At 36.4% G+C, this 14,796-nt stretch overlaps 2 protein-coding genes across 6 annotated transcripts in view; one reads left to right on the top strand and one right to left on the bottom strand.

Annotated features, from left to right (window-relative positions):
- Positions 1 to 12,962, bottom strand: part of ABCE1 (ATP binding cassette subfamily E member 1) — a 29,457-nt gene extending 16,495 nt beyond the window's left edge. Inside the window, exons 1-8 of one of the 2 annotated variants that reach the window (XM_006744098.3) lie at positions 12,807 to 12,962; positions 6,643 to 6,772; positions 5,248 to 5,333; positions 2,400 to 2,497; positions 1,353 to 1,470; positions 611 to 748; positions 397 to 466; positions 58 to 154 (exon numbers count right to left, since the gene is read on the bottom strand). In XM_006744098.3, coding sequence (XP_006744161.1) covers positions 58 to 154; positions 397 to 466; positions 611 to 748; positions 1,353 to 1,470; positions 2,400 to 2,497; positions 5,248 to 5,333; positions 6,643 to 6,745 — 710 coding nt within the window. In that variant the 5' untranslated portion in view covers positions 6,746 to 6,772; positions 12,807 to 12,962. The remainder of the gene's footprint in view (positions 1 to 57; positions 155 to 396; positions 467 to 610; positions 749 to 1,352; positions 1,471 to 2,399; positions 2,498 to 5,247; positions 5,334 to 6,642; positions 6,773 to 12,806) is intronic. The other variant, XM_081811810.1, reaches the window with a different exon arrangement.
- A 22-nt stretch (positions 12,963 to 12,984) lies between these two features.
- The window catches only part of ANAPC10 (anaphase promoting complex subunit 10), a 217,524-nt gene continuing 215,712 nt past the window's right edge, over positions 12,985 to 14,796 (top strand). For 2 of the 4 annotated variants that reach the window (XM_081811829.1, XM_081811830.1), the window contains exon 1: positions 12,986 to 13,130. The gene's annotated coding sequence lies outside the window, so the exon portion shown is untranslated. Of the gene's footprint in view, positions 13,142 to 14,796 lie in introns of all 4 variants that reach the window. The other 2 variants (XM_081811828.1, XM_031039956.2) reach the window with 2 other exon arrangements.

The following is a 14,796-nucleotide window of genomic DNA, read 5'->3' on the forward strand; positions in this document are numbered from 1 at the left end:
ATAAATAAAAACTATAAAATAAGGATTAAGATATACAAAAGGTGTAAAGCAACCTACATATCAGCTTTCTGTATGCAAACGACAGCACAAGCAAATCTCTGCAACTCTCCTCCTGAAAGATCTTCAACATTTCGTTCTTTTAGATGGGTTAAATCTACAAAGAACATAGACACTGTGTTCAGTGTTCTAAGTTTTATTTTACCTTTCTAGGCAAAATGTATATTGTACATCATTCTGAGTGTGAATGATATCTCAGTTGAAAATTGTGTTAACAAAGAATGTAAATACAATTACTAGAAATTTTCCCATTTATTTCAGCAATCTATATAAAAGGTATCTGTCTTTATGAGTTAAGTTCACGGCCTATGAAAACATATACACAAAATAAACACTTACCAAGCTGTTGACATACAATTGCTTGTGTCTTTGTTTCATCCTTTCGGTCCAAAATAGACCCCACTGTCCCCTGTCGTAATATACCAGAAATAGTTAACTACTATTTTTCTTCAATATTAAAATGAGTTACAAAGTAAACCACGTTTAGTTGATACATCTCTGATACCTCCACAAATATGTATAACACATAAATTCCTCCTAAAGAGTAACTGACCTTTGCAGCCTTGGGAATCTGGTCTACATACTGAGGTTTGATAATGGCTTTTAAGTCATCTTCTAGAATCTTGGTAAAGTAATTTTGCAATTCGGATCCACGGAAGTAAGTCAAAATTTCTTGCCAATCAGGTGGATCCTAGAAATATAATTATCTGAATTTAATAATACACAATAATGCAAAAAGGATGACTTATACAGTTGACTCCTGAACAATATGGGTGAATTTTTTTTGATAATTACAGTAAAGTACCGTAAATATATTTTCTCTTCCTTATGATTTACTCAATAACATCTTTTCTCTAGCTGACTTTACCATAAGAATACAGTATATAATACATATATGAAATGTGTAATTGACGGTTCTTGCTAAGGCTTCTGATCAACAGTAGGCTATTAATAGTTAAGTTTTTGGGAAGTCAAAAGTTATATACAGACTTTCAAACGTATGTGTGGGGGTCAGCACAAATAACACCTGCACTTTGGTTCAAGGGTCAACTTTATATCCAAATAGAATCCTCTGGCATCTAAAGTTTAGATGGCTAACAGTTAAAGGAAACTCAGATTTGTCAGTTAAGAGCATTAACAGATCTTAATTAAAAAGGAGTTTCATCTATATAGTTTCTCAGCATTAATTAATGAATAATGTTGAAAATAAGGATATTAAAAAAAATTATATCCTCTCCTTCAAAGTCGCATAAAACTGACCTAAAGTATTCATATTCATAAGGTGGTATACATACATCATACTTTCCAAGATTTGGCTTTTGCTTTCCTGCTAAAATTTTTAAAGCAGTTGACTTTCCAATTCCATTAGTTCCAACTAATCCCAAAACTTCACCTGGACGAGGAATAGGCAACCTGTCATAAGTATACAAAAAAATAATAAAACAGGACTTAGGTAGAAAAAGCTACATAATATTAGGATCATGTATTTTAATGCACGTGCACTCCACACACATCCATTAATAAGCTAAGAGATATATGCCAGATATTATTGGCTATTAGAAAAAAAAACAGCCAAGATTAACTAAACTGTTAATTGTTAGAAATGCATCCATGACCAATATTACTCCAAATTTTATTTTTCAATTTTCATTCAAGTCCATTCTAAAGTACTTCTCCTTTACATATAAGGCTAAGTTTTAATGTATAACCAAATGCTTTGGTACGAAATTGCATAGCAAGTGCAACCTCACACTGTTTTTTTTTTTTTTTTGGGCCTGCCATTTACTTACAAGGAGAAAAGTGCCACATGAACCAGAAATATTCCACTTCATTCTCCCTGTTGCAGTAGGCTCTTTAAAGCTGGCAGGTTGAGAAATACCTTTTTATTAGTAAATCTAGACTCCCAGATTCAAAATATCAGTGTTCAGCGTAATATTCTCTGTAGATGAGATTCATGGATAGAGAATAAGTTCCCTTAAAAGTTATTTTGGGGATAAGGGTATTATTAACAATAGTGATTCTCAACCTCACTTGTATATTTGAATCACCTGGGAGCTTTTACAACTTACTGAGGTCTAGATTTTGTATCTGGGGATATGATGTAATTCAACGGGGCTGAAACCGAGGTATTAGTTTAAAAAAAAAAAAAAAATCCCAGGTAATTCTAATGTTAGCCAGAATGAACCACTGACATATACAGTTTGATTCTGTATGATGTTATAGTTTTGCATTTCTCTTTAGTGGATGGTTAATATCTTTTCCCATTTTTATATTTCTCTGAAAATTCCAAATGTATTTTACTTTTGACCGAAGGAAAGAGGAATGTTGACTTGAAAATATACCTGTGAAGTTTGAAGGCATTGGCACAATATCGATGTGTTGTTTCTTTTTCCAAGTTGCTTGGTAAATTGACAATTGATAAGGCGCCAAAGGGGCATTTCTGTTATTTAAAGTAAAGAATTTTGTGTTAATTTTTAGAAATACACATATGACTGGGGCGCCTGGGTGGCTCAGTCGGTTAAGCATCCGACTCTTGATTTCGGCTCAGGTCATGATCTCAGGATCGTGGGATAGAGCCCCATGTGAGGTTCCACGCTAAATGGGGAGTCTGCTTGAGATTTTCTTCCTCTGCCCTCCCCCCACTCAGGTGCGCTCTCTCTAAAATAAATGAATACATCTTTTTTAAAAAAATATATCTATATGACTAAAATGGATACATTAAGAATTTTTTATAAGCAATCTTCCAAATGTAGGAATTATGGGTCGCCTGGCTGGCTCAGCTGGGAAAGCATGCGACTCTTGATCTTGGGGTCATGAGTTCAAGCCCAACATTGGCTGTAGATATTAAAAAAAAACTTAAAAAAAAAAAAACAAAAAACCCCACCCAAATGTGGGAATTTCACAAAGATATAAAATATTGCTTCACTTTCTTATTTACTTAAAAAATAAAAGTTGGGGTGCCTGGGTGGCTCAGTCGTTAAGCGTCTGCCTTCGGCTCAGGTCATGATTCCAGGGTCCTGGGATCGAGTCCCACATCGGGCTCCCTGCTCAGCGGGAAGCCTGCTTCTCCCTCTCCCACTCCCCCTGCTTTTGTCCCCTCTCTCGCTGTGTCTCTCTCTGTCAAATAAATAAAATCTTTTTAAAAAAAAAAAAATAAATAAAAGTTAAGTTCTTTGAAGGCAAGAATCATATTAGCTAATTTTCTCCCTTAGTGACTGGCATATTTTTAGACTTCTAATATGTTTTTAATACTTACTGAAAAACCTTACAAAAATTGAGGGTTTTTTTCCCCCCTCTGTGTGTTTTTTAACATTATTAGATGAAGCTAAGAGGCAAGATAAAACACGGTTACTGAGTATACCATTCCATATTCAGTTGATGACAGATGCCCTCTCACTACTTCCTTCTTCCTGTCTTTGTATGCTTTCTTTTCTACTTTGTAGAGTCCTTTAAGGTCTTTATGGTTAAGGTTTAGTCCTTTATGGATTGTACCTTTTTTGGGTCTATTTATGTCCCATCATCAGCTAGCATTATATTTGCACAGAGCAAGGATTAATGTCTTTCCATTGTGGTTTTTAACCATCTCATATGAAAAAGATGCTTTATATTCCAATTGAGTAAATTCACATTAAAAAAATTAATTCATTAATTAATTCAAATAACAGTTTATTATCAATCAGATAAATGTCCAAGAAACAAGAATGGCAAGAACTGGAAGGTTATTTAAGAGCATCAATGTGACTAGAAAAATTTCTCAGAGAAATTTATAAAGGTACATCCAAACAATAAAACCCCAGATTAGAGATCTGTTTAGCAGAACGGTTCAAAGATCTGAGGGGATCAATTCAAAAGTCTCTGTAGATAGAGATTTCAGTGAATTCCCATTTTATAAGTTATAAGAACACAGAGAATTAAAAAAACAATTCTTGTATTCTAACAATGTAATTACCACCCTCTAACCAAAACTATTAATTCTTCTTCACACAAGATAGTTTTCTGCCAATGGAGTTACCTCCATTTACAGAAATTTTCTATTATTGTATCAATGTACATAAAATGTTTATAGGCTGCAAAGTAATCTAAGCTTCTTTAAATCTACAAGAAAAAAAATCCATACTGTTTCATCTATGAGGTATATTTTGTAAGTATCTTAGGGCTCAAGGGGTATATACTACCCCCACCCCCAAACAGATTCATCATATCAGTATCTTTTCAGCCACTGAAGTATACCCCAAAATTTGGGATCTCATTTTTCTATAGCAGTAAAGAAGAAAACAGAGTAGAAGATAATATATTGTTCAAAATCAGATCTCCAGCACCCGCAACATTGACAGGCATATAACAAGATTAGTAAATGTTTGCTGGCAGGAATGTTTCCTGATTATATTTTCAAAACAAGAGAAAACACTTTTAGATACCAACGAAATCTTTCTGGATACTTAACTAAGGATTCAGAAACAAATGTAAAATACACATAAACCTTATTAGAATCAGTTAACAGGGTGGTATCCATACTCTGGTAAAGTTCCTTTCTAAAAATATTATCTACAAATAAAAATACCTAAATTAAGAATTTAACGTACTGGTTCTTAAATATTGTTTATGAACTAAATTTGGAAATCTTTCATTTTAAAGTTAAAAGCCCTAACCAAACTATTCAATGCAACAAAAACTAACCGAGGTATTTTGAAAAATTACACTACTGTGATTAACTGCAACAGAAGAAATGTATAATATAGCAGAAGCATTTAAGGATTAGGTTAAATTCAAACAATTTTGGCTGTATGCATTTAGGTATGATTTAAAGTTAAATACAGACTTGAAGGAACTGCATGTAATATGACTCACACTTTTTGTATTTACATTTCCAAGTACTTGTAAAGACATGGGAAAGAATGTCCTCATAAAAGGGTGAGAAAAAAAGGGGGTGAAAAAAGAGAAATTAATTTTGGTTGGAAATGGCTTTCCAAAGTTGAGTACGGCAAGGATAACTTTTACATAGGGTGGTTTAGTTACTTCAAAAAGCAACAATATTAAATATCAAATTATTGACAGAACACCATTTTCCTAAATTTACATTTTTAATTCACTGCTTTACATTTTGCTTCTTTAAAAATAGTTATAATGTATTCAGAATTTTCTGACTTCTTCAGGTTCCAAATTTGATCCCATAAATAAAATATCACTTACCTTAATACAAATACCACAACCAATACAAAGGGTTTCAGAAATCCATGCTATTTTGCTCTGGGGTGTAACCTCTATGCATAATTTTCCTGGCAAAGAAAAAGAGAGTTACGTTATTTTCTCTGGCATTCTAATTTTCTCAACATTGTTATTTAGGTAATTCTGGTTCCAAATCTCCATACAGAAGCAGATTTTCAAAAACAAAGGCCACACAAAGAAATACAATTGAGACAACATCCTAAAAAAAATCAGTGTTTTGTGGGGATTAATTATAATTAGTATACATTAATTTACTACTGGGGAAGAAAATATGCTCATAATACTATGGCAGATCCTGAAAGCTTTATTTTTTAATTTTTTTAAAAGTTTATTTAAGTAATCTTTACCCCCACTGTGGGGCTCAAACTCATGACCCTGGGATCAAGAGTTGCATGCTCTTCTGAGCCAGACCGGTGCTCCCATAACAGTTTTATTTTTAAGCTGTCTGACCTGAATATTTAATTCACAATATATGCCTTGGAAATGGTAATGTAGAGAAAGGAATATAATACATTAGCTAAATCAGTGATACTCCGAAAAGGTATGTAGTCATTCAATATACACACGAAATTAAACTTGACATTAGGGATATTAATAATGGAATTTCTAAATAGCATGGTAGAATATAATAGATGACTCTAAAGTTTCTTTTAAGATTCAAAAAGCTTGGGCGCCTGGGTGGCTCAGTTGGTTAAGCGACTGCCTTCGGCTCAGGTCATGATCCTGGAGTCCCAGGATCGAGTCCCACATTGGGCTCCCTGCTCAGCACGGATCTGCTTCTCCCTCTGACCCTCCCCCCTCTCAGTGCTCTCTCTCTCTCAAGTAAATAAATAAAATCTTTAAAAAAAAAAAAAAGAAAAAAAAGATTCAAAAAGCTTACACCTAATACAGTAAAAGTAACAATTATCTTAACGTAACCCTTAAAGACTACCAGTAATTCCAGATTGTTTTAAATTTATTTAATCTTGAAAATACAGCAAAAGCTCAAGAATCAGCCATTCTTAGTAAGCTATTCATTCTTGCTTTTTAAAATGAGAATACTATCAAAAACAAATATATTAGTCCTTTCTCCATGACTTAAATTATAGAACTTTTCTAGAACAGTAAAAATCTCGGTAACAAACTGATTTTATAGTCAAAATGAACTTTAAAAAATACTGATAAAAATACGTTATTCTACCATTAACAAAAATAGATCATTTGGTCACAAAGCAGTAAAAGAAATTTAGAACAAAATCTGGTCTTATCCCTATATTTTAAAGAAACTAATAGGAAAAAAGTATATGCCTAGAGAACTATGAAGCCAATTTATTTCTTTTAACCTTCTCTTATCTTTAAATGATCCACAGAACAGCTTACCCATTCGAACCACAGGGCAACTCTTTTTGCACTCCTGCCGACATTTCTTAGGTTTACATTTGTCATGGTTGACAATAGCAATTCTTGTTAATTTATCCGCCATAATTCTAAGAAAGAATATCCAGCTCTTCTATTAAAGAAAAATTAACAAAATTATGGCACAGTCAATGCAATTAGTTAAGAGAAATGAGTCACAGGCATTAAATTATCACTATATTCAGATATGATTATCTGTAACTACTAAAAAAACTAGTAAAAGCAATAAAATAATTTAGTAAGGATGAAAAAACAAAATTTTGGGCGCCTGGGTGGCTCAGTTGGTTAAGCGACTGCCTTCGGCTCAGGTCATGATCCTGGAGTCCCGGGATTGAGTCCCGCATCGGGCTCCCTGCACAGCGGGGAGTCTGCTTCTCCCTCTGCCCCTCCCCCCTCTCATGTACTCGCTCTCTCTCATTCTCTCTCTCTCAAATAAATAAATAAAAAATCTTTAAAAAAAAAAAAAAGAAAAAGAAAAAACAAAATTTACATATATACTACTAATCAGAAGATTCATATAAAAAAGAAAAAACATCATTTTCAATGGTCACAAAAAAGAAAAGATCTAGGAATCAAGTTAACAAAAATATATACATGTGAGGAAACTTTCAAACCATAACCGAGAAACATAAAAGACCTGAACAAACAGAATGACATACTGTCTCAGTTTTTATAATATAGAATAGTCAATACCAGAGATTTCAGCCTTCCTCAAATTTACACATTTAATCCAATTTCAAAGAAAAAAAAAACCAGACAAACCAAAATGAAAGCTCTTATGCAAAAAGACTGGCTAGGAAAAGGAAAAAGAATAAAGGGGATGGGGAAACTATACTTGATGGACAAAAATGATATAATGTCTCCTAACTAATACTGATACCAGTGTGAGACAGTCCAATAAAACAGAATAGGAGCTGATGTGAAAAAGTAATACATAATAAAGATGTCTATTCCCTCCCTCAAATTAAGTATTATTTCATATCTTACTGGACTATTAATGATGCTACTAATGGAAGTTATTATTAAGGTTGTGACCATGATGTTGATTAAGGGGAAAAAATTAAAACTGCATTTCTCTGGGAATTTGTAATATGGCCAAGATGAATTTTATGCTAATAGCATTAATATGAAAAGAAAACTAAGGAACCGTAAGTATAGACTCTGCTCACTTTTAAAGCTTTTATAAGTCTTAATAATTAACAGTGCCATCAATTATGCAACTAAGGTCAAAGTGAACTTATAAATCTTCTATAACATTGGACTTAGTGACAGACATCAATTTTCTCAGAATAGTGATTAAAGTAAGTAATTCCAAAAACTATCTTAAAATTCCAGGTTATTCCAGTATGTAATGGCAGAACCTGAAGCCAAAAGACTACCCACTGACAAAGACAATCTGTTGGCCTTTTCTATCAAGGACTGTGATAATCAATTCTCTTTTTTTTTGACTGACTGCTTCCTTTTGTAGACCTCTGTCTTTCTCACATGCTGCAATACCATTAGGCTTGGAGAGGGATAAGAGAGCATGTTCCTCAGTGTTGCTCCCAGACTATCTTATCTCTCCCTCCTCCCTAAAAAGTCAGCTTTTGCCTCTAGATCATCCAGCTGCTTTAGTCATTCACTGACCATCAGATCACTCCCTTCCATTTGAGGACTTCTGCCCTTGGCTAATTTTCACTCTCTCTTTTACAGTTCCTGTCATAATTCTTGATTTCAGTATGTTCATAGATGATGTTTCTATTAATAGCCTGTCTTCTTAGTTCAGTAACCTCTCTCCTCCAGTGATCTTTCTTTCACCCTCCCTCAACCTCTCATTCCTTTGGTGAAATCCTTGACCTTCTTATTACCAATAACTGCAATCCTTTTATAACTTCCATTTCAAATACCCCATTTTCCAACCACCACTCCTATCTTTTCAGTTTACCCCTGTTGTACCCAACAATCCAACAACCCTTTGAACTCCCCCATTCCCTAGACCTATTGTCATTATCTCTTGATTCTACATTTCCACTGTCCCTCAGCTCTTGTATCTTCATGTCCCTCTGTACTAGCTAAAATTTTCTTGTCAATCATTTATACCCTTAACTACAATCCTGGTCACATACAACTCTTCACCTGCACACATAAAGCTGAAAATCGGTAGACAAAAAAGCAAAGCCATGCTGACTAGTGTCATCTCATGTGAACCCTTATGCCAACCAGCAATCACATTATATATATTTCCACAGTGAAGTCTACTTGCACACTAAAAGACATCTGCTAAGGGGAATATTCTAACAATTCTCTCTCCTGTCTTTCATATCATCAGTTATTCTTTCCATTGGCTCGTTCCTATCAGCATTCAAACATTCTATTATCTGACCCTAACTTTTCCCATTGCTTTCTTTCTCCTTCCTTTTATAGCAAGACTACTTGAAAGAGTTGCCTACGGTCAGTACTCCAAATTTCTATGTATTTTTTCTGGACTCCATTTCAGACTTTAGTGCCCATCATTCCATCAAAACAATTTATCAGGTCATTGCTACTCTATACATGGGTAAAACAATTAGTTAATTAACAGTTAATTTACCTGAACACTTATTGCATCTGACACAAATTATGACTTTTTCCTAAAGATAGAAACCCTTTCTTAACTTGGTTCTGGGACACAGCACTAATCTAGTTTCCCTCCTATTTTCTTGGTCACTTTTCCTCATCTTCTAGGCTACTGAAAGTTGAGAGGTGCTCTAATACTTGGTCACATTTTTTATTTAGATTCATTCTCTAAGGTATTCTATTCTGATCTCATGGCTTTACATCCTATTTATATGCTGCTAACTCCCAAATTTCTCTCTCTAGCCAGGATACCTCTCCTAACCTTAAACTTGTATATCTATCTACCGACTACCCAACATCTCTTCCTGAAGGTCTAACACATCTCCCAAATTGAATTCCTGATGTCCCCACCAAAATTTGCTTCTTTAGCAGTCTTAACCATTCTGTTAAATGACAACTCCAATCTTCCATTTACTCAAGCCAAAATCCTTGAAGTTATCTTTTACATGCCACAACAGCAAATTCTGTCGAAACTACCTTCATAAATCTGACCATTTCTCATCACTCTGGTCTAAGCCACCATTATTTCTTATCGGCCTTACTCTAATAGCTCCCTATCAGGTCTCTCTGCTTTACTCTTACCTCCTTCTATTCTGACTCTTGACAGTTCCTTCTCACTGCAGAAGTCAGGATGATCCTTTTTAAGTGTAAGCCAGGATCATGTCACTCCTCTACTTAAAGTCCTGCAATGGCTTCCCTACTCATTCTGAGTAAAAGCCAAAGTCCTTAAAATAATTAATGAGGTACTGATCAGCCTCTATTACTTTCTGATGTCATCTTCAACTACTCTAGCTCTTGTTCATTTTGCTCCAGCCATACTGGCTCCTTGCTATTCTTAGCACACGTCAAACACGGTTCTTGCTTTAGGGCCCTGACATTTTCTATTCCCTCTGCCTGTAATGCTATTCCCCCTAGTGAGTTACAAGGCTCACTACTTCAAGTCTTTAATATTTATTTCTTAGCCTTTTCTAACTATACTACCAAAAAATACACCCAACTGCTTTTCTGTTTTCTTCTTTCCTGATTTGCTTATTCTCTTTAGCTCTTTCTACTATACCACACAGCATATATTTCGTATGTGTGTGTACATATGGTTTATGTACATATTTATCTTGTGTATATACATGTATTTACATACTCTTTCTCTCTACACACAGTATTTTTCCCACCCCAAGTAAAAGATACTCCATCATGAAGGCAGGGATTTTTTCTCTGTTCAGCCCAGTGGCTAAACTAGTGCCCAGCACATCATAAAAGGTCAGATATTTCTGTTGAATAAATGAGAAAATGAATTTAGATATAGTAAATAATTTCTTATAGGTTATAGTGACTTCAGAAATACTGCCAATATTTCATAGTAACAGCTATCCACTAAAGTATATACCGGAAAAAAAAAAAAAAAGATCACCCAAGAGGACACTAAGTATTTATGTAATAAACGGAATTATGGAAACTAAGAGATCCACTCTACCCCCTTAAAACTTTTAAAAACTGGTCCAGTTTTCATAAAGACTAGAAGAGAAAGAAATTAAATGACTTTTGAATTGCTACAAAAAAGCTTTCACTCTAAGTGACAACTCCCTGAAAAGTGAAGTCTTTAGTTATTAAAATACAGCTGGACACCATACAAATTACCTGGTGAATGAATGTCATGAAGTCCCTTCTAGAGAATAAATCTTTTATCACAACCTTGCTGATGCTAAACTTTATTTCTGCCAAACTACTAAAGTGTTTCATCTGATATTTCAAACCATTTTAAAAACCAAGTGACTGAAAGAGATGACTTACAGAAAAATAAAAACATACCAGAGATATTAATAAGCTGATTTGTATAAGAAACAGTGATAAATTATAATGCATTTAAGAATAAGGAATATAAATTCTTTGTAGAACTGTTCCTTGTGTGAACAATAATGACTAAATTTGTATATTATTTTCAAGAACTGGGGAGGAGGGATCCCTATTTCTTTTTCAATGAGATACAGCACAGTGAAGCCGCAGGAGGGAGGTAGGGGGTAGTAACAGACTCCTGGAGACAAAGAGGAATTTGAAGATATTTCAGATCTGAAGACAAACTGTTCAAAATAGGTACTCAAACAATGACCCTCACAGTCATTCTTCCAGCTGGGAGTAAAAAAGGAAGTGAGAAGCATTATGGAAAGCATTTTCAGTCTAAGACCAAAATTATTATAACATCATGTGAAAGCATTTAAAAGGTTGCTGTGAACAAATAACACCTGATATCACATAAAATATTCTAACCTATGGTTACGGTAAGTTATTAGTCTTATAAAACATGTAAGTTGGGAGTGGTGCACAACTCTTTGCAGAGTCTTAAACTGAAGACATTTAGAAGGGACACCCAATTAATACTTTTTTTCCTCTCGGAAATTGTATTAAATGTTCTTCCTAAGAAAATGTTTTTAATGGGCATAACAAGATTTTTAACACAAAAAAATACCCTTTTGGGACAAATACAGATTAAGAGCCCTTGGTTAACACTGACAAAGCACTATTGTCAGGTAGCTGATAGAGTACGATTATTTTCAGTATATGAGGCAAATGTACTGAGAAATGCAACACAACCACCACTATCATAAATGCCTAGCTAGCAGTCCCTGTGGAAGAGAAGGTAAAACAACAACAAAAACACCAGCATAACCCCTCCCACACCCCTCCTCATTGTTTTGACAGTTATTTCTCACTCTTATGGACTTTACCACAAAAAAAAAAAGTAGGTTTATGTAGTTTATCGGATGTGGGTATTGGCTTTGGCCACCGTGTCTACAAGGTAGGAACTGCTGCGCTCCTCATCTCATGCAGTTTATATAAAGACAGGGAAAACAAGTCACCAAGAAGAAAGTGCCAAGTACTATAAAAGCGCACCAAAAAAGCTATAGTCGTTGAACTGGGAGATTACTTGGGATAACCGAATACACGTTGCTCTATGAGAAAAGTAGAGCGACAACTGCCCATCATTTCTATAAAGAGGGGGAACGGGTAAGAAGGATTCGACTTCATGGCGGCAAAATGCCATGACTCATTCCATAATCACCAGAGAAGCCGTGGAAGAAAAGGCCACGATTTCCTATATCAAATACGCATGTGTGACAATATGTCCATTTCACTGTGTCAGGGTAAGGATGGGGGAAAAAGAGGATGCTTGAAGTTCTGAAGTTGCCTTCTCTGTCAGCTCTCGGGCAAGAGCGTAGTAAAGGGGGAGTGGAGACGGTGGAGTCTGCATCTCTGAGATGGCATCCAAGTCCATTCTGGTAGCCCCTGCGCGGGTGGCGAGCAACAGCGGCCGAGGTCCAGGTCAGCTGGAGGGGAAGAGCGACGTGCCTCCGAGCCCTCGGCGGTGCCCCCGTTCTGGCGGTTCCAGCTGTCCCTTCCGAGCCGGCTGCCACGCGCCGCTGCGTTCTCCGCCGCCGCCACCGGAGGCCTCACCAAAGGCTCTCAGAGAACATCCCTACAGTCTTTAAATCGTGTGAGGCCGCAGCCAACGGCCAAACTTTCCCTGGCTAGTTACGTACCTGGAGAAAACGATCCCCTCGCAGAGGGGAGCTCAGAGGCCAAATCAGTTCTTCCTTTCACTTCTCACCCACACGGCGTGCTCCTACGGCCACCGGCCAAAATGGCGGTGCTTAGCCACCGCCTCGCGCATGCCTTAGGGACGTAGTGCGCGCGCGCAACAGAGAGCGACAGGCGGAGCCCTGGAGTTGGTCCGGCAAGCCGGCGAGAACTGACGTCATTGTGTTGCGACTCCAACTTAACGTCGTTGGGAAAGCCGGGCTGTCCTGAGTGGGAGTGGCACGGAGCTGCAGGGTATCCTAAAAAGCTGGGTTGCGGCAAGCCGGGTCTGTAAGCTGTAAGTGCGTGGGCTTTTTTCCCCCGATGTGGAGAATGGTTCTAGCGTAAGCAGACGCGTTCTCATCCCCATTCTCAATCCCGTTTTCCGCTCCCGATCTCAAGGCCGCTGGAGAGCGATTGGCCCATTCTAGCATTTCTAGCAGAGGTATCAAGCAGGACCAGCAGAGTCTGGTCCAAATACTGCTGGTGATGGCGATCTTTCGTTGGCCTCAACTCATTCTTAAGTGGGTGGCTAGGAACCCAGGCTTTTCCGAGTTCCGTGTTTTATCCACTGGGTGGCGTCCAGTACCAAGTCGGGCAGTTGATTTCTGCTCCAGTGTAGAGATGAGCTATTTTCTTTTCCTCCCTTTTTTTTTTGGTACAGTTTGACGTTTTGGAACGTTTGACAACGACAGGATATTCAGCTTGTAGTGATAGTCACAGGTTTACTTGTCTCATCCTAGTCCTTAGCTTGCAGAAGCAAATACTTAAGCTTATGACTGCACTTATTCATTTATTCATTCAGTAAATTGCTAATTGAGCATTTAAGTCTCAGGCCTTTCTGAATTTTACAGTCTAGTGGCTCTACTATTATTTAATGAGTATCAAGTGCTGTGTGGAGATTAGGAAACAACTGAGATCTAAAAGGTGTCAGGGAGATGGTATACTGAACTACTGGGCCAGGTTTATAATAGCATATATAACCATGTTCAGTATCTGTAACTTTGTACTACCTAAGCTGTTTTACATAGTGTTCACTACTGGAGATTTTATTTTCATGTCTGCATAGATTTACCAAGATTAACAAAAGAAGTAAATTTTGGGGTTTAGAATGGGTCGTTTATTCACTTCTATGCTTTGAAACAATTTTTCTGACATTATCTTCTACGTCATGTAAATGGAACTTTTGACAACTTGGGAGAAGTGATTTTTCTCTGTATCACTTAATGGATTATTTAAAATGGAGACCTATATCTCATCAGAGATGATTAGTGATGTTCAATATCTTTTCATGTTTCTCTTGTGAGATAATCACGTTATGCCTGTCAGAATGGCTAGAATCAAAAAGACAAGAAGTAAATGTTAGCAAGGCTGTTGGAGAAAAGGGAACCCTTGTGCACTGTTGGAGGGAACACAAATTGGTGCAACCACTGTGGAAAACAGTATGGAGGTTCTTCAAAAAATTAAAAATAGAATTACCATATAATCCACTAATTCCACTACTGGGTAATTTACCCAAAGAAAACAAAAACACTAATTCAAAAAGGTATATGCACCCATGCATTTACTGCAGCATTATTTACCCTATCCAAGATGTGGAAGCAACACAAATGTTCATCAGTAGATAAATAGAGAAGGAAGATGTACACACACACAATGAAATATTAGCCATAAAAAAGAATGAGGTCTTGCCATTTGCAACAACATGGGTGGACCTAGAGGGTATAAGACAAAGTGAAATAAATCTGATACAGAAGGACAAATACCATATGATTTCACTAATATGTGAAATGTAAGAAACAAAACAAACAAAAAAATAAACACTTTTTTTTTTTAAAGATTTTATTTATTTATTCATGAGAAACAGAGAGAGAGAGAGAGAGGCAGAGGGAGAAGCAGGCTCCCAAGGAGCAGGGAGCCCGATGCGGGACTCGATCCCAGGACTCTGGGATC

The sequence above is a fragment of the Leptonychotes weddellii genome, chromosome 2, assembly GCF_054177405.1.
Source record: "Leptonychotes weddellii isolate Sample4059 chromosome 2, ASM5417740v2, whole genome shotgun sequence".
NCBI classification, from domain to species: Eukaryota; Metazoa; Chordata; class Mammalia; order Carnivora; family Phocidae; genus Leptonychotes; species Leptonychotes weddellii.